Source organism: Myxine glutinosa, chromosome 10 (genome assembly GCF_964187855.1).
Source record: "Myxine glutinosa chromosome 10, kmMyxGlut1.1, whole genome shotgun sequence".
Lineage (NCBI taxonomy): Eukaryota > Metazoa > Chordata > Myxini > Myxiniformes > Myxinidae > Myxine > Myxine glutinosa.
The window spans coordinates 54,775,913-54,800,609 of NC_136270.1; the positions used below are offsets into that span (position 1 = coordinate 54,775,913).

The 24,697-nt window shown below is 46.3% G+C and overlaps 1 protein-coding gene across 1 annotated transcript in view; it reads left to right on the forward strand.

The window, feature by feature from the left end:
* LOC137434557 (procathepsin L-like) overlaps nucleotides 1-24,697 on the forward strand; it is an 89,059-nt gene that overhangs the window by 53,904 nt on the left and 10,458 nt on the right. The window contains exon 7 of the mRNA XM_078785650.1: nucleotides 1,331-1,436. Within this exon, the coding sequence (XP_078641776.1) occupies nucleotides 1,331-1,436 (106 nt within the window). The remainder of the gene's footprint in view (nucleotides 1-1,330; nucleotides 1,437-24,697) is intronic.

The following is a 24,697-nucleotide window of genomic DNA, read 5'->3' on the forward strand; positions in this document are numbered from 1 at the left end:
GCCAGCTTGCGATCCGAGGATCCTGGGTTCAAATCTTAGCGGTTAGGGTGCAGTTTGGGATCCTAGGATCCTGGGTTCAAATCTTTGCGGTTAGGGTGCAGCTTGGGATCCTAGGATCCTGGGTTCAAATCTTAGCGGTTAGCGTGCCGGCTTGGGATCCGAGGATCCTGGGTTCAAATCTTAGCGGTTAAGGTGCCAGCTTGCGATCCGAGGATCCTGGGTTCAAATCTTAGCGGTTAGGGCGCCGGTTTGGGATCCTAGGATCCTGGGTTTGAATCCCAGTCCATCGTTGAATTAACACCAGGGGTGTTGACTCAGCCCGTCATCCTTCCGAGGTCGGCAAATTGAGTACCATCTCACTGGTAATTCCCTGTGTGTCGCAAAAGGCGACTAACAGGGTTGGTGGCAGGAAGGGCATCCGGCCATAAAACATTACTTCAAAAAGGGGACCATGGTGTCCAAAAAAGGCCAACAATGCTTTGTGGGTAAAAATGGCCTCTAAAAGCGGTTCATCCATGGCTCCTGAAAGGCCAGGATGGCCTAGAGGTACGCACACTCGCCTCGAAACTGTCTGGCATGGGTTTGAATCTCGACCCAGCTATAACCTGCCATCCAGGATTCACAGGCAGGGTGGTTTATCAAGAGTTGTGCCATCATTTGGATGGACGTTAAACGGAACACTGTCTGCCAGCATTAGTTGGTGGATGTTAAAGATCCCAAAGTGTCCTTTGGGAAGTGTAGACGAGCTATGGCCGACACCAGGGCGCAATTCCAAATTACTAACGTAACCTCAGTCGAACCTCAGGCCTGGTCAGCCGGTTCGTGAAAGACTTGGGCCAAGCTTATGCCAGCGAACCCCAAGAGAACATGGGAATAAATGTAGCCGTTAAAGAATAAGAGAAGACCCATAGCTCTTGGGGGACATTTAAACCCCTTACTAGTCCTGTTAGAATTATAACTTTCATCATGTTAATAATCGCATACTTGTGAGTTTTTGCTACTATATAAGAAACAAAACTTGTCTACATTTTATTATATATATATATGATTAAATGTTATACCTGTGGGCAAAGTAAATTGTGTCTGTCCACCTGAGAACTTAAAAATGATCACTCCATCGTGAACGGATATATACCTGAAGTTTATAACATGATCACTCCAAATATGTGGTTCCATCTGTGAACTAACACTAAACCTACAATATTATATTAATTCAATGCACCATTTATTGTTTCAGAATAATTTATTTGATCAGGAAACATTTAACAATCTTGTGCTCCACCCAGATCTGATGTAACCAAAACCTCTTTCATGATGTCTCTTGTTGCAGGAATTTACTACGAGCCGGACTGCGACACACAAATCCTCGACCACGCTGTGATTGCGGTGGGATATGGGAGCGAAGATGGTGAAGATTACTGGCTGGTTAAAAACAGGTGTGGAATTAACGTTGGTGGCAAAAATGTGGTGTGAAAACGTTGGTATAGCAAAAATGTGGTGTGAAAACGTTGTTATAGCAAATATGTGGTGTGAAAACGTTGTTATAGCAAAAATGTGGTGTGAAAACGTTGTTATAGCAAATATGTGGTGTGAAAACGTTGTTATAGCAAATATGTGGTGTGAAAACGTTGTTATACCAAAGATGTGGTGTGAAAACGTTGTTATACCAAAGATGTGGTGTGAAAACGTTGTTATAGCAAATATGTGGTGTGAAAACGTTGGTATAGCAAAGATGTGGTGTGAAAACGTTGTTATACCAAAGATGTGGTGTGAAAACGTTGTTATACCAAAGATGTGGTGTGAAAACGTTGTTATACCAAAGATGTGGTGTGAAAACGTTGTTATACCAAAGATGTGGTGTGAAAACGTTGTTATACCAAAGATGTGGTGTGAAAACGTTGTTATACCAAAGATGTGGTGTGAAAACGTTGTTATACCAAAGATGTGGTGTGAAAACGTTGGTATAGCAAATATGTGGTGTGAAAACGTTGGTATAGCAAATATGTGGTGTGAAAACGTTGTTATAGCAAAGATGTGGTGTGAAAACGTTGTTATACCAAAGATGTGGTGTGAAAACGTTGGTATAGCAAATATGTGGTGTGAAAACGTTGGTATAGCAAATATGTGGTGTGAAAACGTTGGTATAGCAAATATGTGGTGTGAAAACGTTGGTATAGCAAATATGTGGTGTGAAAACGTTGGTATACCAAATATGTGGTGTGAAAACGTTGTTATACCAAAGATGTGGTGTGAAAACGTTGTTATACCAAAGATGTGGTGTGAAAACGTTGTTATACCAAAGATGTGGTGTGAAAACGTTGTTATACCAAAGATGTGGTGTGAAAACGTTGGTATAGCAAAGATGTGGTGTGAAAACGTTGTTATACCAAAGATGTGGTGTGAAAACGTTGTTATACCAAAGATGTGGTGTGAAAACGTTGTTATACCAAAGATGTGGTGTGAAAACGTTGTTATACCAAAGATGTGGTGTGAAAACGTTGTTATAGCAAATATGTGGTGTGAAAACGTTGGTATACCAAATATGTGGTGTGAAAACGTTGTTATACCAAAGATGTGGTGTGAAAACGTTGTTATACCAAAGATGTGGTGTGAAAACGTTGTTATACCAAAGATGTGGTGTGAAAACGTTGTTATACCAAAGATGTGGTGTGAAAACGTTGTTATACCAAAGATGTGGTGTGAAAACGTTGTTATACCAAAGATGTGGTGTGAAAACGTTGTTATAGCAAATATGTGGTGTGAAAACGTTGGTATACCAAATATGTGGTGTGAAAACGTTGTTATACCAAATATGTGGTGTGAAAACGTTGTTATACCAAAGATGTGGTGTGAAAACGTTGTTATACCAAAGATGTGGTGTGAAAACGTTGGTATAGCAAATATGTGGTGTGAAAACGTTGGTATAGCAAATATGTGGTGTGAAAACGTTGGTATAGCAAATATGTGGTGTGAAAACGTTGGTATAGCAAATATGTGGTGTGAAAACGTTGTTATACCAAATATGTGGTGTGAAAACGTTGTTATACCAAAGATGTGGTGTGAAAACGTTGTTATACCAAAGATGTGGTGTGAAAACGTTGTTATACCAAAGATGTGGTGTGAAAACGTTGGTATAGCAAATATGTGGTGTGAAAACGTTGGTATAGCAAAGATGTGGTGTGAAAACGTTGTTATAGCAAATATGTGGTGTGAAAACGTTGTTATAGCAAAGATGTGGTGTGAAAACGTTGTTATAGCAAATATGTGGTGTGAAAACGTTGTTATAGCAAAGATGTGGTGTGAAAACGTTGGTATAGCAAAGATGTGGTGTGAAAACGTTGTTATAGCAAAGATGTGGTGTGAAAACGTTGGTATACCAAAGATGTGGTGTGAAAACGTTGTTATAGCAAATATGTGGTGTGAAAACGTTGTTATAGCAAAGATGTGGTGTGAAAACGTTGGTATAGCAAAGATGTGGTGTGAAAACGTTGTTATAGCAAAGATGTGGTGTGAAAACGTTGTTATAGCAAAGATGTGGTGTGAAAACGTTGTTATAGCAAAGATGTGGTGTGAAAACGTTGTTATAGCAAAAATGTGGTGTGAAAACGTTGTTATAGCAAATATGTGGTGTGAAAACGTTGTTATACCAAAGATGTGGTGTGAAAACGTTGTTATACCAAAGATGTGGTGTGAAACGTTGGTATAGCAAATATGTGGTGTGAAAACGTTGGTATAGCAAAGATGTGGTGTGAAAACGTTGTTATAGCAAATATGTGGTGTGAAAACGTTGTTATAGCAAAGATGTGGTGTGAAAACGTTGTTATAGCAAATATGTGGTGTGAAAACGTTGTTATAGCAAAGATGTGGTGTGAAAACGTTGGTATAGCAAAGATGTGGTGTGAAAACGTTGTTATAGCAAAGATGTGGTGTGAAAACGTTGGTATAGCAAAGATGTGGTGTGAAAACGTTGGTATACCAAAGATGTGGTGTGAAAACGTTGTTATAGCAAATATGTGGTGTGAAAACGTTGTTATAGCAAAGATGTGGTGTGAAAACGTTGGTATACCAAAGATGTGGTGTGAAAACGTTGGTATACCAAAGATGTGGTGTGAAAACGTTGTTATAGCAAATATGTGGTGTGAAAACGTTGGTATAGCAAAGATGTGGTGTGAAAACGTTGTTATAGCAAAAATGTGGTGTGAAAACGTTGTTATAGCAAAGATGTGGTGTGAAAACGTTGGTATAGCAAAGATGTGGTGTGAAAACGTTGGTATAGCAAAGATGTGGTGTGAAAACGTTGGTATAGCAAAGATGTGGTGTGAAAACGTTGGTATAGCAAAGATGTGGTGTGAAAACGTTGGTATAGCAAAGATGTGGTGTGAAAACGTTGTTATAGCAAAAATGTGGTGTGAAAACGTTGGTATAGCAAAGATGTGGTGTGAAAACGTTGGTATAGCAAAGATGTGGTGTGAAAACGTTGGTATAGCAAAAATGTGGTGTGAAAACGTTGGTATAGCAAAGATGTGGTGTGAAAACGTTGTTATAGCAAAAATGTGGTGTGAAAACGTTGTTATAGCAAAGATGTGGTGTGAAAACGTTGGTATACCAAAGATGTGGTGTGAAAACGTTGGTATAGCAAAGATGTGGTGTGAAAACGTTGTTATAGCAAAAATGTGGTGTGAAAACGTTGGTATAGCAAAGATGTGGTGTGAAAACGTTGTTATAGCAAAAATGTGGTGTGAAAACGTTGGTATAGCAAAGATGTGGTGTGAAAACGTTGGTATAGCAAAGATGTGGTGTGAAAACGTTGGTATAGCAAAGATGTGGTGTGAAAACGTTGGTATAGCAAAGATGTGGTGTGAAAACGTTGGTATAGCAAAGATGTGGTGTGAAAACGTTGGTATAGCAAAGATGTGGTGTGAAAACGTTGGTATAGCAAAGATGTGGTGTGAAAACGTTGTTATAGCAAAGATGTGGTGTGAAAACGTTGGTATAGCAAAGATGTGGTGTGAAAACGTTGGTATAGCAAAGATGTGGTGTGAAAACGTTGTTATAGCAAAAATGTGGTGTGAAAACGTTGTTATAGCAAAGATGTGGTGTGAAAACGTTGGTATACCAAAGATGTGGTGTGAAAACGTTGGTATAGCAAAGATGTGGTGTGAAAACGTTGGTATAGCAAAGATGTGGTGTGAAAACGTTGGTATACCAAAGATGTGGTGTGAAAACGTTGGTATAGCAAAGATGTGGTGTGAAAACGTTGGTATAGCAAAGATGTGGTGTGAAAACGTTGTTATAGCAAAGATGTGGTGTGAAAACGTTGGTATAGCAAAGATGTGGTGTGAAAACGTTGGTATAGCAAAGATGTGGTGTGAAAACGTTGGTATAGCAAAGATGTGGTGTGAAAACGTTGGAATAGCAAAGATGTGGTGTGAAAACGTTGGTATAGCAAAGATGTGGTGTGAAAACATTGTTATAGCAAAGATGTGGTGTGAAAACGTTGGAATAGCAAAGATGTGGTTTGATGGTTTTTGCAATGACGAAAGAACAATTTGTGGATGTTGACCGAAGACGGCCAAGGACGATGTTTTGATCTATGTTGACCCAAGGACATTGTAAATCTTGTCTGTCATCTTTTTTTTTTCAATGCTCACAAATGACGAGCGCTGGTTCATTCATGAAGTCATAAAAAAGGACCTTGAGGTCTTGTTGCCAGATCACGGTGAGTTAGGGCCCCAGTTGATTTCATAAAGAACCAGATCGGCAGACAGATTGATCGATCGACAGATCTAGATCGACACTCGGTAGACAGCATATATCTACCACGCTCAACAGTTTACGTTTAGTAACCCACCGATAGGCCTGATCTGGATTCAGACCTGAACTAACATCGAATTACTTGTTCTTGCAAGCTTGTTCCGAAAATTGAGCATTTTAGAAATTTGGCCTCAATCACCAAGTTTCGTTAAAATCCGTCCACAACCTTTTGAAATACCATGCCATATATCGTTTTAAGCCCTAACATGGTGAAGAATCACATAAAAAATTCTCTGATCCGGATCCCGATTCGAATCTTCACCAAAATTGAATGAATTAATCCGTGTCACATACCGGACCTATCCACTAAGTTTGTCTCAATCCGTCCACAATTTTTTGAGATATCCTGCCATATATCGTTTTTCGCCCTTATCACTCAATGGTGAAGAATCACTTTAAAAAATTCTCGGATCCAGATCCGGATCTGGATTTTCGCGAAAATCAAATCATTTCATCAGGGTCACATACCCAACCTCTCCAAAAAAAATTGTCCAAATCAGTCCGCAACTTTTTGGGATATCTTTTTCACAAACAAACAGACAGACAGACAGATGAAAAATCACTCACAGAGCGACATTGGCAAAACAACAAAGTAGAATGGCAATCGGTGGAGCGCATACCTCCGCCAGGTTGAAAAGCTTACGTTTTATATCCCACTGATAGGCTGGAGCTGATCCAAAATCGAATTGGCTTGTTCTTGTCACCAAACCACCTAGTTTTGTCATAGCTCATTCACAACTTCTTGAGATACAATGATATATATATTGTTACGTGCTCCTCCCCAACCCCCTGGTCACGGTGTACCTCCGAGCCCCGAGAGGAGTCACGGCAGAAAAATGTGTTATTCTGTATGTCAAAGATCAATGGTGAAGCCACACCAATTGTTACCAACAAACCAATATTGTATTAAGATCACACAAGAATAACAGTACAACAATAACAGTAATCAAAAGTACAATCAATATACATCCTATGATGATACCATCAGTTTCATAATATATAACTCACTGTGCTCCAAGTGAGTGAAACCAGAACATTCCCAATGTCTCTTTCCCGGCTTCTAACCAGAGATGATTCCGGTTTCAAGCCAAAGTCGAGCCCGGCTTCAAGCCAAAGTCGATCCGCTCCAGCGATTGTCAGAACGATGTCTAATTGAGACCAGAATCCCGTTCGGATGATAGTCACAGTCACGCGGCCAAAGCTGCATAAAGGCGCCCTCAAGGCGACTTGGAAATCCAAAGGCGCCCTCCAGGCGACTGGGAAATCCAAAGGCGCCCTCCAGGCGACTGGGAAATCACACCCTCGGGTATGGACCTGTCACAGCTCACAATCGGCGAACCTCAATTTTCCCTTCAAAATCCACGTTACCCACACACACGCCAGATCCACGTCTGGATGCGGTGAAAATGGCTGAAGCGAAGCAAAGAAACCGTGCGCGACGCGCAAAGCACGCGAGTCAAAATGGCCGACGTCCCGTACTCGAGACATAACGGCAGTCCAACGATTCTCTTCGGAATCGACCGCAAAACCTGACACGCAGGTTGATCTGTCACAGTGGTAACAACTCTGTCGCAGGAATCCCTTTCCCGGGAAACCCAAAAGTTCGCTCGTGACCTCCGTTCGCTAGCGTTGGCTCAAACCCTCAACACCGCTCGGCTTCTTCTTGTCCGACTCACTCGCTCCGCCTTCTTTTTCTCCTCTGCCTCTTCGTCGTCGTCCAGTTCCTGTTTTGTTTAAAACATTAATTTTTTTACCTTTTGAAACCAGTAATTTCTATCTCCCTTAAACGACAACAATAATAGCACATGGAATCAAAAATGTTTACAGTGGATGAAAACCACAACAACGGAAGTGACGAATCCGTAACACTTCCCCCCCTCAAGAAATAAAGTTTGAACATCGTGAAAACTTTCTTTGCAGGCAAAAACTCTTTTAACAAACAAAAGTAAAACTCACACCCAAATCATCAATTCCCGTGAGCAACGATAATTAATATTTCCCAAAATAAAGCAACAAAACTTCCAAACAACCTACAGAAATTTCCAAAGTTAGTTCACTCTGGACAAAGCATCAGCAACGACATTGTCCCTGCCCTTTACATGCTCAATTTCCAAGTTGAACTCCTGCAAAGCCAAACTCCATCTCATCAACCTCTGGTTTAAATTTTTCATTTTTTGAATGAAGGTTAAGGGGTTGTGATCAAAAATCCAAAGCAAAGCAAATCTATAGCACTTTTTGAAGGAGGCCGAGCTGAGAGCCATGTTTCATGGTAGTTGGTGAGGCCTGGAAGTATTCGCTGTGTGGATGCATTTAGGAATGTTGAGTTCACAGGTTAATCCAGGTAGAAATCTTGACTCAGCTACTCCGCAGCATTCAGTGCTTCAAACTCTTCCTAACTTTCATAATAATCACGGTTGGAGCGCTTGTCGCTGTAGTCACGTGAATAGCAGTCTCCTTCTCGGCCACTACCGTAATAGTCATCCCGTCGAGAGTTGCCAAAACTGTGCTGCTGCTGCTGGGAGCCTCCGTAGTACTCACGACTGCGGCCGCCACCAAAACTACTACTCCCACCCCGGGAGCCATAGCCACCCCTGAAACTACCTCCACGTTTTCCTCCTCTGTAGCCCCCTCGACGCCCATGGCCTGCCTTCTCTACTGTTATGGTCTGACCATCCAAATCCTTGCCATTCAAATCCTTTTCTGCATCTTTGGCGTCCTTTGTGTTTCCAAACGTGACAAAGCCAAACCCTCTCGACTTTTGCGTCTCCCTGTCTTTTATCAGCAACACTTCCAAGAGTGGTCCATATTTGCCAAAGATAGAGTCCAGAACATCTTCCCTTGTTTTGAAGTTCAGTCCACCTACAAGGAGCTTGCAAACATTGCCTCCATCCCTGACTTGTGTGTGCTGACACTTAGTTTCAGGGTACTTGACAAGACGTGCCTGTGCAAAGTGTGACGTCAGTACCTTCTCCTTCTCTTCAGAGCGCTTCCTACCCATAGCAGGAGTCGCGGCACAGGATGGAAAGATACCCGGAATCTCCTGCTCTAACTGTGCGGTGTTATTTTCCATACTGGGCTTTTCAACCAACAGTGGGTTACCAGAAACTTGACCACCGGCCAAATCATTCCCGATAACAAAAGAGATTCCCTCTACAGGAAGAGTGGCTTGTAAACCTACGGTGACCAGTCCTGACACCAAATCAGACTTCAAATGGATGACATGACGTGGAGCTTTAACATAGCCACCAACCCCCTGTAAGAGAACACTAACACCAGTTGCTGTCTTCTCTGACAATGGCAAAATGCCCTCAAGCATCAAAGATTGATGTGCTCCTGTGTCCCTCAATACCCTAACAGGTCTCTGGTTCGTTAAGTCTCCATCCAGTGACACAAACCACTCTGAAATAAAAGGTTTGTAACCCTCTTGAACAAGGTCGTTCTGTGATGCCGTACCTTTGGCACGGGAACCTTCACAAGGCACTGTCCTCCAAGGACGATTTCTCGCATTTGCCAATGCATTCGGAGGTGTACTAGTCTGACTCCACTCCTGATTTTTCCTTTTCAGGGCGTAACATTGGGACATCAAATGCCCAGGTTTCTTGCAAAAAGCGCAAGTAGGCCCGGAGGAAAAACTCGTGGTCTGCCTCGAGCCCCCCGGAAGATAAGTCTGTCTTGGAACTGTAGTCTTCTGATCCCTAAAAGTCGCGGTATCAGATTTGTCCTCATAGTCATCTCTCGGCCGCCTCCATGAATATTTGTTCTCCGCCCCTGATTTACCATAACTCCCCTGGTTAACTCTAGGTGGGAAGTTAGGTTTGTGGAACCCCATCCTGTGTGTCAAGGCATAGTCATCTGCCACGGTTGCTGCCTCATACAACTCTGGTACTTTCTTTTCATCCAGATGTACTTTAATGTCTGCGTGGACACACTGTTTGATTTCCTCCACCAAGATCAATTGTCGCAACCGGTAGAAGTCTTTCCCAATCCCCTTCGAATCACCCCACCGATCAAACATGGTTTCCTTCATTCTGGCAAACTCCACACGGGTCTCCCTCTCCCTCTTCCTGGCATTCCTGAATTTTTGCCGGTAAGCTTCAGGGACCAATTTATAGGCTTTGAGAATGGTTTTCTTCACTATCTCATAATCTGCACATTGGTCAATCGGTAAAGCCGAATGGATATCTTGAGCTTTACCCACCAGAATACTTTGCACTAACATAGTCCAGGACCCCACAGGCCATTTTAGCATTTGAGCCACTTTCTCAAAGTGTAAAAAAAACTTGGCTATCTCCTTTAAATTGAAGGGTGGAACCAGCCTCACATGCCTACCAACATCCCAAGTGTTCTGACTCGTTGTCGAACTAGCCGGCATGGATACGACTTCTCTCCGTTCTCCCATTAATTCCAGCTCCTTGAGTTTAAGCTCCTTCTGATACTCCATGTCACGTTCCTTTAACTCCCTTTCGGCTCTCCTTTCCTCTGCTCTTCTCTCCTCGAGTTCTCGTTCCTGTTCTACTCTTCTTTCCTCGAGTTCCCTTTCAGCTCTCCTTTCCTCTGCTCTTCTTTCCTCGGCTTTCCATTCCAAATCTTTTAACCTTTCCTGGCTCTACAGTTGCATCTCCATTTTCCGGAGCTCCACATTTTCTTTTTCCTCGGGTAACCAATCCAAGGCTACCTCTGTCCATGTTCCTTGACCCACCAGAGATTCTACCACCAATGTCTGCATCTCTGCTTTCTTCATATGAGCTCGGACCTCCAAGTTAAAATGTTTGGCCAATATCAAGAGTTCCGATCTTTTTAACGCTTGGAACTGTGCCTCATTAGGGGACGCCGCAAACCTTTCTGCGTCAAACACAATGGTGACTATCAGTTAGCACCTGTTAACCTTCACACAAAAAAAAATCAATTAAAAAAAGAAAAGAATTGGGAATGTTAGAAAAATTCCAAATTTGGGAATTTTGGGAATGTTAGGGAATTCTATCCTGGACGAATGCTAGGGAATTTAATCCCAGACGAGAATGTTAGGGAATTTTATCCCGGACGAGATTTTTGTCAGCAAAGACGAGCCCACAATTTCAATTTGGGCCAATTTTGGACGAGCCCCCAATTTCTCTTAGCAAAGACGAGCCCCCAATTTCTATAATATCCCAGACGAGCCCCCAATTTCTGTTACGTGCTCCTCCCCAACCCCCTGGTCACGGTGTACCTCCGAGCCCCGAAAGGAGTCGCGGCAGAAAAATGTGTTATTCGGTATGTCAAAGATCAATGGTGAAGCCACACCAATTGTTACCAACAAACCAATATTGTATTAAGATCACACAAGAATAACAGTACAACAATAATAGTAATCAAAAGTACAATCAATATACATCCTATGATGGTACCATCAGTTTCGTAATATATAACTCACTGTGCTCCAAGTGAGTGAAACCAGAACATTCCCAATGTCTCTTTCCCGGCTTCTAACCAGAGTTGATTCCGGTTTCAAGCCAAAGTCGATCCCGGCTTCAAGCCAAAGTCGATCCGCTCCAGCGATTGTCAGAACAATGTCTAATCGGGACCAGAATCCCGTTCGGATGATAGTCACAGTCACGCAGCCAAAGCTGCGTAAAGGCGCCCTCCAGGCGACTGGGAAATCACACCCTCGGGTATGGACGTTTCACGGCTCACAATCGGCGAACCTCAGATTTACCTTCAAAATCCACGTTACCCACACACACGCCATATCCATGTCTGGATGCGGTGAAAATGGCTGAAGCGAAGCAAAGAAACCTTGCGCAACGCGCAAAGCGCGCGAGTCAAAATGGCCGACGGCCCGTACTCGAGACGTAACTGCAGTCCAACGATTCTCTTCGGAATCGACCGCAAAACCTGACACGCAGGTTGATCTGTCACAGCGGTAACAACTCTGTCGCAGCAATCCCTTTCCTGGGAAACCCTAAAGTTCGCTAGTGACCTCCATTCGCTAGCATTGGATCAAACCCTCAACGCCGCTCAGCTTCTTCTTGTCCGACTCACTCGGTCCGCCTTCTTTTTCTCCTCTTCCTCTTCGTCGTCGTCCGGTTCCTGTTTCGTTTAAAACATTAATTTTTTTACCTTTTGAAACTAGTAATTTGTATCTCCCTTAAACGACAACAATTATAATAGTACATGGAATCAAAAATGTTTACAGTGGATGAAAACCACAACAACGGAAGTGACTAATCCGTAACTATATATATATATATATATACATATATATATATATATATATATATATATATATATATATATATATATATATATATATATATATAGTTTTGGCCGTATATCTCAGTTTTAGAGGCTAGGCCAACCAATGTTAAGCTTTTGAACTCAAAAATAATTGGTGGTTGAATTCAGTGTCCTGATATGCAAATCCTTTTAAAATTTCAAGTCAATCGGATGAAAATTGAGGATTTTAGAAATTTGGCCTATGTTGACCTATGTTTTGGTCCCGGTGTGTACCCTGGTTTAGAATAGGTACACCGTATCCCTGCGTGTCGTAAGAGGCGGCTGAAGGGCATCCGGCCAGAAAAACATTGCCTCAAAAAGAGAACCATGACAATTACAACTACATATGGGCAGGGTACAGCCCGAAGTACCCCGTTGGGGACCCCACTCCCTCTCGTCAAAACTCAAGGTGGGGAACCTGATCGAAGCAAGGGTGGAAATCACTCCATTTATGACGACGAAACGTCTGATGCCCGACGTGGAGATCGGTTTCTAAGGTTTGGGACATGCAATGTCGGGACAATGACAGGGAGATCAGGAGAAGTGGTGGAAGTATTGGTCAGAAGAAGAGTGGACATATGTTGTGTGCAGGAGACGAGATGGAAGGGAAGTAGTGTGAGAATGGTGAAGGGTAGGCAGGGACAGAAATACAAGTTTGTGTGGCAAGGGTGCCCAGAAGGCGTGAATGGTGTTGGTGTCCTGTTTTCTGAGGAGTTTGTGGACAGTGTGGTGAGTGTGACCAGAGTGAGTGAAAGGTTGATGATGGTGAAAATGATGATTGGAAAGCTCTTGGTGAACGTCATCTCGGGATATGCTCCGGCAGGTTGGTCGGAGCGATGAAGAGAAGGACAAGTTCTGGTGTGCGATCGAGAAGCTGATGGAAAACGTGAAAGATGAGGAAGTTGTTGTGGTAGGAGGAGACCTAAATGGACATGTGGGAAGGAGTATGGACGGTTTTGAGGGAGTTCATGGGGGTTACGTATATGGTGTGAGAAATGGAGAAGGTGAAAGGATTTTGGAGTTTGCTGATGGAGCTGATTTGTTGATTTGTAATACTCAGTTCCAGAAAGAGGATAATAAGCTTGTTAAATACACGTCAGGTGGGTTGACGACAACCGTTGACTACCTGATGGTGTGTAGGCGAGATAGGGGGGCCCTCCGGGACACAAAGGTGGTCCCAGGGGAGGAGGCTGTTTCACAGCACCACTTGGTTGTCTGCGACATAAGGGTGAAAGGTGCGAGGAGAGCTCGGCGGGTGAAGTACCAACCGAGAATGAAGGTGTGGAGGTTGAAAGAAGTGACAGTGAGGGAGGCATTAAAAGAGAGGCTGAGTAAGGTAGAGGATGATGTGGTCCAGCTTGAACGTGGTTGGATGTCAATGAACGATAGTCTGTTGGGAGCCGTTGGTGAGGTATGTGGATGGACAAAAGGACCACCGAGGCACTCAGAAACATGGTGGTGGGATAATGAAGTTGCAAAGAGGATTGACGAGAAGAGGAAGAAGTTCAAGGAGTGGCAGAAGGCGAAGGGTGCGGGGGCAGAAAAAGCAGAGCATGAAAGTTATAAGACAGCCAAGAAGGCTGCAAAGAAAGAGGTAGCAAAGGCGCAGGAGGCATGTAGGAAAATGTTCGGAGAACACTTGGATTTGGAAGAGGGTCAGAGAGCGGTATTCAGGATTGCAAAGCAGATAGGGAAAGAGAGGTGTGATGTGATGGGGGTGAGTTGCTTGAAGGATGAAGTGGGACAAATCGTTGTGGACCCAGATGGAATTAAAGGAAGATGGAAGAGATATATGGAAATACTGTTGAATGCAGGGAATGAATGGGATGGCAACATAGAGAGTAATCCAGTTTTAGGACCAGCAGAGAAGATAACCGAGAAGGAAGTTAAGGAAGCGATAAAAGCAATTACAGACTTGGCATTTAATATGGAATATTTTTTTTTTCTTGACTTGGGTTTACTTTCTTAACTCAGTATATCAATCTGGTGAGTTTCTTTTACACTTTGGTGATTTATTTGTTAAAAGAACCATGTCACTGATTGTCTGTCGCAGCAAGAAGTCAACAACAGGATTATATCACAGGTGGCGTGGCAAAATGCACGGACAGGTGCATTTGATGATTGGCTTCACAGTCGGGTATACAAGGGTTGTTGCGTTCTGTATTAGTGGAAAACAACTGCTGCAAGTCTCCAAAAGTTATTGCCGCTTCCTCTGGAGATGGTCCGTCAACTCAACAATGCTGTTTGTCATGGAGTGGTGGCTTTACGAAGTTACGGCATGAAACAGCGTGCTATTGCTCGGCAGTATGGCATCACTCAAGGTCAGGTGTCAAAGATCCTGAAACTAAATGCTCAGAGGGGTGTCCCTACTCCAATACCGAGGCCAGGACGTCCCCGCAGAACCACAGGGAGGGATGATCGCCAGCTGCACCGGTTAGTCTACAATGGCCGTACCAAGTCAGCTAATCGGCTTAGGGCTGAGTGGCAGCAACTGACAAATGTGCCTGTATCCAGAAGGCTAGTCAACCAACGACTGGTTCAAGCAGGCTATCGTGCCAGGCTTCCCCTGAGAAAGCCACGCCTGACCAGACAACACCACCAGCGCCGATTGCAGTGGGCCAGAGAGCACCGTCAATGGCAGCCAGGACACTGGAATCACGTGATCTTCAGTGACGAGTCTAGATTTCTGGTCTATCGTCAAGATGGCCACGTCCGAGTGCGCAGACAAGTGCATGAAGCCTACAACAAAGATTGTATAGTGCCAAGAGTCCAAGCTGGAGGTGGTGGGGTGACCGTTTGGGCTGCTTTTCATGCAGGAGGCAAAACTGACCTGGTTGTTCTGAATGGAAACCTGAACCAGTTCAAGGACAGGGCCATGCTGGAAGAAACATTGCTTCCATTTGCTCGTGCAGCCTTTCAAGTAAACTTTGTCTTCCAAGAGGACAATGCACGGCCTCATCATGCTCGCATGATCCAACACATTCTTGCTGACCGTGGTGTAGAGCATATGGAGTGGCCTGCCATGTCCCTGGATATGAATCCGATAGAGAACTTGTGGGAGGAATTAACGCGTCAAATCGACCACTTGGAGCAGCAGCCGACCTCTGTGCGTGAATTGCAGCAGACTATTGTCACTGCATGGCAAGCGATTCCTGTCCAAACCTTGGCAAATCTCGTGAACAGCATGCCTCAACGTGTACGTGCTCTCTTGAATGCTCGTGGGGGTTACACGAAGTACTGAACTGTAATTTTACTGTCAGTAATCCCAGTCGTAATTTAACTTTTGTTTTTGTTAAAAAAAATTTTGGCTAATGTGCAAAATAAAGAGATACTTCTGGAAAACGTACAGAAGTTTAACACAGTACTGTCCATGAATTGAGTTTAATATCGGTTTACATCACTTTCAAGGATCAATTTATTTGTTTCGAAATGTCAAATGTGGTTTTTGTTTCTTTTAAAGGTCACATTAACAAAATCTAGAATAATTTCAACATAATTCCAATGAACTTTTGGTTCTAAGACATCTTGAAAAGTCAGCTCACCCCCACAAAAAAATTATTCCATATTAAATGCCAAGTCTGTAAGAGTAGAAAAGCAGGAGGGCCGACGGGAGTTGTGGGAGATATGTTGAAGGCAGCAGGAAGTTAGGGTGTGAAGAGAATGACAGAGATCTGTAATCTGGTGGTGAAAGAAGGCCGCATTCCAGCGGATTGGGAACTGAGTACCCTCGTCCCTCTATACAAGGGGAAAGGTGACCCTCTGGACTGTGGCTCGTATCGAGCGATAAAGTTATTGGAGCATGGAATGAAGGTATTGGAAAGGGTGTTGGAGAGGAGGATAAGGAAGAAAGTGAAGATCGACGAAATGCAGTTTGGATTTATGCCAGGAAGAGGAACGACAGACGCACTTTTTATTGTAAGGCAGTTGCAGGAGAAGTACATGGAGATGAGGAAGAAGTTGTTTCTTGGGTTTGTTGATCTGGAGAAAGCATTCGATTGGGTTCCACGTGAAGTAGTGACCTGGGCATTGAGGAAGTTAGGAGTGGAAGAATGGTTGATCAGAGTAGTGATGGCAATGTACAAAAGAGCGCGCACAGCTGTAAGGACGAAGCACGGGAACAGTGGTGAGTTTGAGGTGAAGGTGGGAGTGCATCGGGGGTCGGTACTAACTCCACTACTATTTGTAGCTGTGATGGAGGTGCTGGCTCGGAACGTAAAGGAGGGTTTACCGTGGGAGTTGTTGTATGCAGATGATCTGGTGTTGATTGCGGATAGTATGGATGGACTGAAGGAAAAGATGAACAAGTGGAAGGAATGTATGGAGACAAAAGGTCTGAAGGTGAATATCGGAAAGACGAAGGTGATGGCAAGTAGTAAAGCATGTGGTGAGGTGGAAAGAACTGGGAAGTGGCCATGTGCTGTGTGCAGGAAGGGTGTCGGAGTGAACTCCATTCAATGTACAATGTGCGCTGAGTGGGTTCATCAAAAATGTAGTGGTCTGAGAGGGTCATTAACCAGTGTGGCAGCTACATTCAAATGTAAGGTGTGCACAGAGGGAGCTGCAGATGGAGGAAATGTTGAGTTGGATCTTGGAGACGGCGTGAAGTTGGAAGGTGTGAAAACATTTTGCTATCTAGGAGACATGCTGAATGGAGAAGGTGGATCAGACTCGGCAACGGTTGCTGGAGTGAGATGAGCATGGAAGAAGTTTCTGGAACTGAGTGGCGTGCTGATGAGGAGGGGAGTGTCGTTGAAGCTGAAGGGAAAGGTGTATGCTGCATGTGTGAGAAGTGTTATGATTTATGGGAGCGAGACATGGGTAATGAACGTAGAGCAGCAACGAAGGCTGGAAAGGGTGGAAATGCGAATGGTTCGGTGGATGTGTGGAGTATCGTTGAGAGAGAGGAAGACAAATGATGAATTGCGAAAGATGATGGGAATAGAGCCTGTGATGGATGCTGTGAAGAGAAACAGGTTGAGATGGTTTGGTCATGTGTTGAGGAAGGATGAAAGTGACTGGTTGAGAAGAGTGATGGAAATGAATGTAGAAGGAAGTAGAGGACGGGGAAGACCGAGAAAGGCTTGGCTAAAGATGGTGGAAGAAGAAATGTGGGCAAGGGGGTTAACAAGGGGAGATGCAGAAAACAGGGCAAAATGGAGAGATTGTCATGGGGACCGCAAGGCTAACCCCCGCTCTGGCAGGGAAAATGTCCTTAAAATGCATGTTGTTGTTGTTGTTGTTGACCTATGTTTTGGCCTATGCTGACCTCAAAAATATTTGGTGTTTGAATTCAGTAAGCTGATATGAAAATCCTATTCAAATTTCAAGTCAATCGGATGACAATTGAGGATTTTAGAAATTTGAAAAGATTGGTTACCTTTTGGCCTATGTTGACCTCAAAAATAGTTGTTGGTTGAATTGAGTTAGCTGATAAGCAAATCCTATTCAAATTTCAGGTCAATCAGATGACATTTGAGGATTTTATAAATTCGAAAAGGTTGTTGACCATTTGGCCTATGTTGACCTTTTGGCCTATGTTGACCTTTTGGCCTATGTTAATCTCCAAAATAGTTGGTGGTTGAATTCAGTTAGCTGATAAACCAATCCTATTCAAATTTCAAGTCAATCAGATGAAATTTGAGGATTATAGAAATTTGAAAAGGTTGTTGACCTTTTGGCCTATGTTGAGCTTTTGGCCTATGTTGACCTTTTGGCCTATGTTAATCTCCAAAATAGTTGGTGGTTGAATTCAGTTAGCTGATAAACCAATCCTATTCAAATTTCAAGTCAATCAGATGAAATTTGAGGATTATAGAAATTTGAAAAGGTTGTTGACCTTTTGGCCTATGTTGAGCTTTTGATCTATATGTTGACCTCAAAAATATTTGGTGTTTGAATTCAGTAAGCTGATTTGAAAATTATATTCAAATTTCAAGTCAATCAGATGAAAATTGAGGATTTTCGAGATTTGAAAAAATGTGGTTGACCTTTGGCCTATGTTGAGCTTATGACCTCAAAATAAATAGGAATCTGTCAGACCACCAACCCTACCATTTGGTTAAGTTTTGTGAAGATCAGTTTAAAATTGTGAACTGAAGCCGATGAAAGGTAAGCGGACAAACAAACAAAAACAAACAAACCAACCAGAGTGATCAATATACTTGTCTGTTTTTTTTTTGGCCAAGTAACAAACAAACAGACAGGGGTGAAAACATAACCTCCATCCACCATCAGTGGCGAAGGTAAGCAGAATGGCACATTTCAACATTTCAACAACATCAATATCAATAAGGGCATCAATAACAATAAGGGCATCAACATCAATAAGGGCATCAATAACAATAAGGGAATCAACATCAATAAGGGCATCATTAACTATAAGAGCATCAATAACTAAAAGGGCATCAATATCAATGAGGGTATCAATAACAATAAGGGCATCAATAACAATAAGGGCATCAATAACAATAAGGGTATCAATAACTATAAGAGCATCAATAACTAAAAGGGCATCAATATCAATGAGGGTATCGATAACAATAAGGGCATCAATAACAATAAGGGCATCAATAACAATAAGGGTATCAACATCAATAAGGGCATCAATAACAATAAGGGCATCAATATCAATGAGGGCATCAATAACAATAAGGGCATCAATAACTATAAGAGCATCAATAACTATAAGGGCATCAATATCAATGAGGGTATCAATAACAATAAGGGCATCAATAACAATAAGGGCATCAATAACAATAAGGGTATCAACATCAATAAGGGCATCAATAACAATAAGGGCATCAACATCAATAAGGGCAGCAATAACAATAAGGGAATCAACATCAATAAGGGCATCAACATCAAAAGGGCATCAATAACAATAAGGGTAGCAATAACAATAAGGGCATCAATAACAATAAGGGCATCAATAACAATAAGGACATCAATAACAATAAGGGCATCAATAACAATAAGGGTATCAATAACAATAAGGGCATCAATAACAATAAGGGCATCAATAACAATAAGGGCATCAATAACAATAAGGGCAGCAATAACAATAAGGGCATCAATAACAATAAGGGCATCAATAACAATAAGGGCATCAATAACAATAAGGGCATCAATAACAATAAGGGCATCAATAACAATAAGGGCATCAACATCAATAAGGGCATCAATATCAAAAAAGGCATCAATAACAAGGATACCAATAACAATAAGTATACCAATAACAATAAGAGCATCAATAAGATAACTGGGTACCTTAAATCAATAGGCATCAATATCAACATCAATCAATATCATCAATATCAATCAATATCAATATCATCAATATCAATATCATCAATATAAATATCATCAATATCAATATAATCAATATCAATATGAGGGTACCTTAAATCAATAGGGCTTTTTTTTTTTCTTTTTTTTTTGTATACTGAATCGAGGCTCGTGAAAGAGCTGACATTTACTTCACAAACAAACCAACCAGACAAACAAAATATATAAAAAGAGGGAGCGGAAGACAAGATGGGGAGAGAAGGGGAAGCACACAAGCACAACATTTGAGAACAGGGAGATGTGTGGGAGGGAGAGGGCTTGGGGGGAGGAGGCGTGGGAAGGGGGGGGGGCTGAACAAGATATGGAAATAAATCCCGATTACAATCCTCAAGGAAATGGTGAAGATAAGGGGAGGTAGGGGGGAAGACGGTGATAAGGAACCAAGAGGGGAAGGTGTGGTGAGAAGGGGAGGGGAGGGGGGGGGTGGCAGGTGCGGTGAGAGGGCTGCGCGTTCATACAGAGGACATCAAGAGCCAATGTTACTTATGAGGAAGCAGAGGGATTTTCTGAGGTGGTGGGGGCATTTTGGGTCAGCGCAGGGAAGCCACCCACAATCAAACAAGGACAACAACCAATGCTGGAAAAAGAAAAAGAAAAGATCATCAGTCAAACTACACCTGGAGCTTAAAAAATCGACTGATGGATCCTACAATACCCCAGGTGGTGGAGGTGATGGAGTGGGCAATGTCCTATAATGTGCTACAGCAGTCGGAACTTAAATCACCTGCACAATACTATATTCACCTGGGTGGATATTATTTAGCAGGTGTTTGTGGCACTGCCATTACATAGGTAGAATTTGAATGGCAATCTTAAGTTTCACCTGAGTTTTTCTCACAACATGATTTACAAGAGTATTAGATAATAGGAAAACATGGAATATGTATGGGATTTGAACTATGGCTCCCTATATCATTAAAAGGTGGTTCTGGTAGGAATGCTAACATACCAAGATGACCAAACAATTCCCATGGGGTTTATAATTCCAATCCTTATTAATGATACCCACACCAACATTTGAGCTCACGACCACTAGGCCACCATCATAGCCATATAGCTCCCACATTTTCCCTCCAAGAAGAGACCACAGAGTGGGATGTTGAAGTGCCCACTATGAGTTCATCTAAGATATACATGAAGCCGCTTGGTGGTTTTACGGTTAAAATGGCTGCCTTGAGACCTTAGGGTCTTGAGTTTGAGCCCCTGTCATGCCGTTGAACTAACACCAGGTGGGTTGACTCAGCCTGTCATCCTTCGAGGTCGGCAAAATGAGTCCCAGATGACTGGTAATGGGGGCACTGCATCAGGGGCACAGCTGTGCTTCCAGAATATGATGCAACGAGCAACCACAGGTGCATAATAAACCATCAACAATAGATACTGTATGTATGTGTGGAACAAAAGTTAATGTTAATGTTAATACGTACATAGTTACACTCACGTATGAACAGCCCAGACTGGGTTAGGGTTAGGGTTGTTAGGGTTAGGGTTAGGGTTAGGGTTAAGGTTAGGGTTAGGGTTAAGGTTAGGGTTAGGGTTAGGGTTAAGGTTAGGGTTAGAACCTCGACCAACCTATAAACTGCCACCCTGGTGTTTCACACGCGGGGCGATGCATCAATGTGTGTCCTGCTCAATGGGAGGATGTCTACCAGGAGCATTTGTCTGCCAGCACTTGTCATTGGTGGACGTTAAATATCCCACTGTGGCGGACACAAAAGCCCACTGGCGTGGTGACATCATTCCACGCACCAAGTGGGCGGTGGCCACGCCCGAGGGGTAGGCGTGGCCTCAGGATATACACCGGGCGACCAGCCCGGAAGAGTTCAGTGTTACAGTGTAGTCTTACAATAAAGACGTTCATATGTTACCGCTTGTCCGCTTCCTCCTTGCTCACAAGCAGCGCGCGTAACGCCGCGCTTTACTGGTGACCCTCGACGTTGGATCTGCCGTAGCGATCCTTCCGAACACGACGCCATTGCAATGGCCAACGACAAGTCAATGGCGATTAAACTTCCCGAATTTTGGGAGGCCCAGGCCGAGGTCTGGTTCGTTCAAGCCGAAGCCCAATTTCAGCTTCGGCGCCTCACCAACGACGACCTGCGCTACTGCCATGTCGTCGCCTCCCTCGGGCCCGGCACGGCCGCTCGAGTTGTGTCCGTCCTTCGCCACCCACCGGACGGCCACAAGTACGAGGCACTCAAGCGGCTACTCCTAGCCACGTTCAGCCTCACGGACGACGCACGGGCCGACCGCCTCCTGGATCTCCCCGAGCTCGGTGAGACGTGCCCGTCGGTCCGAATGGACCATATGCTGTCACTGTTGGGCGACGAAGCCCCCGGTTCGCTATTCCGGGCGCTTTTCCGTCGCCAACTTCCAGCGCAGGTTCGCCTCGCGTTGGCCGGGACCGGGCTAACGGAACCCCGAGCATTGGCGGCCGAGGCGGACAAGTACTTCGCCGCTTCGGACACGCGGGCGAGCGTTGGCGTGGCCGTCACGGCCTTCGACGCTGCTGTTCCACAGCATCATCTTCTACAGCACGCTGAGTTTCAGCAGCATGCTGATACGCACCTCGTGAACGCCGCCACGCCCCGCCCACCGCCGCGGCGAAAACCGCCACCGCGGGGAAACCCGTCGACTCCACCGGCCTGGCGGAGCCAGCCGCGCTCCTCCAGCTCCACCACCTGGTGCTGGTTCCACGCCAAGTTCGGCCACGAAGCTCGGCGGTGTCATCCGCCGTGCTCCTTCAACGGGTCGGGAAACGCCCGGGCCGGCGCTCAATTGTGGCGATGAGCGCCGGCCGTTCGAGCAGCCTGCTGTTCATAACGGACACCTTCTCCGGGCGCCGTTACCTGTGCGACACGGGAGCACAGGTGAGTGTCATTCCCGCCGGCACGTCAGACAAGCACGCCGCGGGTGGGGGCCCCGCGCTGCTTGCCGCGAACGGGACGCCCATCCGTACGTACGGAAAACGCTGCCTCTCTCTGCGGTTTGGAGGGCAGGTTTTCCGATGGACGTTCGTCACCGCCGACGTGCCCATGGCACTGCTTGGCGCGGACTTCCTGTGCGCTAATGGGCTCCTGGTCGACGTCAAGCGCAGACGGCTTGTCCAGGCCGAGACGTTCAGCTCGCTCGCATGTGCGTTGCCCAGCTCAACGAGCGGCTTGCCAAGCGGCTTGCCGAACGATTCGGTTCCGGCCACGTTGGTCTGTACGCTTCCGGCAGCGGACGCATTCACCCGCCTCCTCGCCGGCTTCCCGGCCCTCACGCGGCCCACCTTCTCGGCGGGGGCCGTCAAGCACGGGGTGGCCCATCACATCCCCACCGTCGGGCCACCGGTCTACGCCCGGGCACGCCGCCTCGAGCCGACGAAGCTGGCGGTGGCAAAAGCGGAGTTCGCTACCCTGGAGCGACTCGGCATCGTTCGGCGCTCAGAGAGCGCTTGGGCGTCGCCGCTGCACATCGTGCCGAAGCCCGGCGGGGGATGGCGACCGTGCGGGGACTATCGCCGTCTCAATGACGCCACGACTCCCGACCGCTACCCCGTCCCCCACATTCAGGACTTTTCCGCCCGTTTGGCGGGCAGGTCCTTCTTCTCGAAGGTGGACCTCATACGCGGCTACCATCAGGTCCCCGTCAGGCCGGAGGACGTCCCGAAGACGGCGGTCATCACGCCATTCGGACTCTTCGAGTTCCTGCGCATGCCCTTCGGTCTGAAGAATGCGGCTCAGGCGTTCCAGCGACTGATGGACAGCGTCCTGCGCGACTTGGATTTTGTCTACGTCTACCTGGACGATATCCTCGTCGCCAGCGCGTCCCGCGAAGAGCACCTACGCCACCTCCGCACGCTCTTCGAACGCCTGGGCCAGCATGGCCTGATTGTGAACCCCGCAAAGTGCCGGTTCGGCGCCGCCACAATCGATTTTCTGGGGCACCGTGTCACCAGGCACGGAGCCGTCCCCCTGCCGGCCAAGGTGGAGGCGGTGAAGGGGTTTCCGCGCCCCCGCACGATCAGAGGGCTGCAGGAGTTCCTGGGCATGGTGAACTTTTACCATCGGTTCCTGCCCCGTATCGCCCAGCTCCTGCGCCCCCTGCACGAAGCTCTCCGAGGTAAGCCGGGCAAAGGCGACGTTACCTGGACCGAGCAGATGGACACGGCGTTCACGGGCGCGAAGCTCGCCTTGGCTAACGCCACCATGCTCGCGCACCCGGCGCCCGATGCACCGATCGCCCTCACCACCGATGCCTCGGACTACGCTGTGGGCGCGTTGCACGAGCAATGGGTGCGTGGAGCTTGGCAACCGCTGGCGTTCTTTAGCCGGCAGCTTCGCCCGCCCGAACGCCGTTACAGTACCTTCGACCACGAGTTGCTCGGACTTCACTTGGCGGTCAGGCACTTCCGCCATCTGCTCGAGGGCCGGGCGTTCACTGCCTTCGTCGACCACAAGCCGCTGATCTTCGCGATGGGCAAGGTCACCGAGCCGTGGTCGGCCCGGCAGCAGCGTCACCTCTCGGCCGTGTCCGAGTACACGACGGACATCCAGCACGTCGCGGGGAAGGACAACCCGGTGGCGGATTGCCTTTCCCGGGCCGTCGCCCACGCAGTCCACCTCGGCATCGACTATGCCCGGATGGCAGCGGACCAGGCCGCTGACCCCGACGTCCAGGCCTTGCGGACCACCATCACGGGCCTCCGCGTCACCGATGTGCCGTTCGACGGCGCGGGCGCGGCCCTCTTGTGCGACGTCTCCCTCGGGCGTCCTCGCCCCATTGTGCCCGCGGGCTGGCAGCGCCAGGTGTTTGACGCCATCCACGGCCTGTCCCACCCGGGCGCGAGGGCCTCCCAAAGGCTGATCGCCGACAAGTTCGTCTGGCATGGCCTCCGGAAGGCCGTCCGTGGCTGGGCCAGGACATGCCTCGCGTGCCAGCGCGCCAAGGTGCACCGGCACACCCAGGCCCCGTTGGCCCCGTTCACGGTGCCGGAACGCCGGTTTGACCACGTCCACGTGGACCTGGTGGGACCTCTGCCCCCCTCGCGGGGTTTCACCCACGTCCTCACCATGGTGGACCGCACCACCCGGTGGCCGGAGGCCGTGCCCTTGGCGTCGACAACGGCGGCCGATGTCGCGCAGGCTTTCATCGCCACCTGGGTCGCCCGGTTCGGCGCCCCCTCAGACATCTCATCCGACCGCGGCCCCCAGTTCACCTCGGAGCTCTGGGGGGCGGTTGCGCAGGGGCTCGGGGTCCGGCTGCACCGAACCACGGCCTACCACCCCCAGGCTAACGGCCT